Here is a 2,487-nt window from a genome sequence, read left to right as displayed (position 1 = left end):
GGGGTGGTGGTGATGGGGCCGGGCCTGCGCGGGGCCGGTGTCCCCATCCCGCCTCTCCCTCTCCCCGCAGGCGGGCTGCACTACGAGCTGACGGAGGGGGATGTCATCTGCGTGTTCTCGCAGTAAGTGCCGCAGCCCCCCGGGCCCGCCGTGCCCCTGCCGCTGCCTCGGGTGCTAAGAGTGTGTTGCAGGTACGGGGAGGTCGTCAACATCAACCTGGTGCGGGACAAGAAGACCGGAAAGTCCAAAGGGTTTTGCTTTCTGTGCTATGAGGACCAGAGGAGCACCATTCTTGCTGTTGACAACTTCAATGGGATCAAGGTGAGGGAAGCAGCCTGGAGCGCAGGCCTGCCTGCCTGCCATGGCTCCCGAGGTGCTGCTTCACGTCAAACAGAAGCTCTGACAGCACGGGTTGCTGGCGGCCCGCAGCACACAGGGAGCTGGTCTGTGCCTTTGCTAACAGCATGAATCCTCTCGTAGATCAAAGGAAGAACAATTCGAGTGGACCACGTGGCCAATTATCGGCCCCCCAAAGAGTCCGATGACTTAGATGATGTCACGAAAGCTCTCCATGCAAAGGGTTGTGGAGTTAAAACACCACCTCATACGTCATCCGATTCCTCGTCAGAAGATGATGATGATGTGCCTGTAAAAAGGCAAAAAGGTGAGGTCTGTTCCTGCCAGTCCTGACCCCAGGTGAGAGTGTCTGCACAGAGCCCCTGGCCTTGCAAGGGCCCTTTGCTCAGGGGAACACTAAGGACAAGTGTGCTTTTGAAAAGAGCCACAGCCCTAATGTCTGGGGTTTAGTTTGTGGTCTCCTGAGGGGTGTCTGAGTGCCTGTAGTTAGCCCTTATCCGTGAATGTCCTTCCCTGGCCTCTGAAGAGCTGTATCTTGCAGGGGGGAGCAGTGCTGTGGGGGACAGAGAGAGGGAAGGCTTAGGAAAAGCATCACTTCATCTTAAAATCCAGATGCTGCTACTGTAGGATAAGAGTGCTGTAGATGTATGGAATGACCATTATGTGGCCTATGCAAGATAACAGAATTGAACATAAAACCAGCAGATCTAGATGAGATTCTGTGGCTGGAAGCTGAAGCCAAAGAAAGTGTGTGTGGGGTTGGACTAGATGACCTTTAAAGGTCCCTTCTGACCCCGGCTATTCTATGGAAGTAGACCTAGAAATGCAGCTTAAGTTAAACCATCTGAGTGCCTGAATACCTCCTGTTCTTAGTGGATGCAGCAGGATTTGTTGCTCTACGTCTTCCAGAAGAAAATGGAAAGATGTAGAGTACATCCAGATTGAACTTGAACGAACGTGCCACATAAAGGACCAGCCTGTGCGGTTTTACTGATGGATTTTTAAGAAGTCGTTACATTTTTCCATCTGTGCAGCAGAGATCTTGAGAAGTCACACTTGTCAGAGCCAGCGGAGTGCTAGAAGCAGGACTTGCAGCAGGAGCTGCTTACTGTGGCTTGCTAACGACTTCTAGGCAGCATCCACCTGAGATGGGTTGTAGCTCCCAGGATGAGCCAGTTGGGTGTGGTGACCTTGTGGGGTGTCCGTTGTTCTGAAATTGGCTTGGAGCTCAGGGCATGGCATGCAGAGGAACCTTCCCTGCCACAGCTGGGCTCTGCCTGTGACAGACAGGTATTAGCAACAGGTATTTGGGGCCAACTTGTAGCTACAGCTGAGCCCTTGCACTGCCCAGGTTTGAGACCTGTCCTTGCTGTGCTCCCACCTCTCCTCGAGAGAGAGAGAGAGGAGCTCAGCGCTGTATTGCATGGAGGAGGACACGGGATGGATGGCGCCTTAGCATGGGGCAGAGGGGTGTGTTGGTCAGGCTGGAGTTCTGGTTTGAGAGAAGGATTGGAGGAAAGAAAATAGGCAATAAAACTAAGGGTGGGGACAAGATGTTGCTCCAGAGCGCTGAGGAGATGCATAAAACTGAGAGAGGCAAAGGAGAGCAAAGAGGGAAAAGAATTGTTGGGTCTGGGGAAGAGAATTTCCATGAGGAAAGGGAGGTGCTCGATATTCCAAGCTGTGTTGAAGAGCCTGGGGGCAGCCTTGCTGGGAAGGACGCAGTGTGGCTTGTGTTAAAGAATGAAGCAAGATGGCTCAAGCTGGAGGAGAGGAGTGTTGGGGTTGGAAGTGGAATAGGCTCTCTCTGAGAGGAGAAACAGGCTGTGAAGCTTGGGTGGAGAGGGGAGAACTTAAAATGGGAGGGGATTTGGAAAGGTGCTGTGGTGCTAGGCAGAGTTTGGGGAGTTGAGGTGGTGCTTGCAGTACTGTCTGTCCTGAGAGATGAACCTTGTATTTCAGATAAGGAGAAAAGTAGACGGGAGCGGCAAAAGCAGAGCTCGCAGGCTGTGGAGAGGGCGGTGTCCGCAGAGGAGGTGCATCCTAGAATCAAGATTAAGAAGGAGAAGGAGGACCCTGCCTACGAGCGCTACGCCAGTGGGAGCCAGCAGCCCTGGAAGGGCTCTGAGA

The 2,487-nt window shown here is 53.2% G+C and overlaps 1 protein-coding gene across 1 annotated transcript in view; it reads left to right on the top strand.

Moving 5' to 3' along the window:
* Positions 1 to 70: 70 nt before the first annotated feature.
* RBMX2 (RNA binding motif protein, X-linked 2) overlaps positions 71 to 2,487 on the top strand; it is a gene marked incomplete at its 5' end in the record, with an annotated part of 2,688 nt that continues 271 nt past the window's right edge. Inside the window, 5 exon segments of the mRNA XM_009704882.1 lie at positions 71 to 122; positions 192 to 321; positions 481 to 664; positions 2,320 to 2,484; position 2,487. The exon segment at position 2,487 is cut by the window's right edge and continues 271 nt beyond it. Of these exon segments, the coding sequence (XP_009703184.1) occupies positions 71 to 122; positions 192 to 321; positions 481 to 664; positions 2,320 to 2,484; position 2,487 (532 nt within the window).

This window comes from Cariama cristata, unplaced genomic scaffold, assembly GCF_000690535.1.
Source record: "Cariama cristata isolate BGI_N322 unplaced genomic scaffold, ASM69053v1 scaffold20617, whole genome shotgun sequence".
Classification (NCBI taxonomy): domain Eukaryota; kingdom Metazoa; phylum Chordata; class Aves; order Cariamiformes; family Cariamidae; genus Cariama; species Cariama cristata.
The sequence above is the reverse complement of the archived record's forward strand: the minus strand, read 5'-3'. Positions and strand labels throughout refer to the sequence as shown.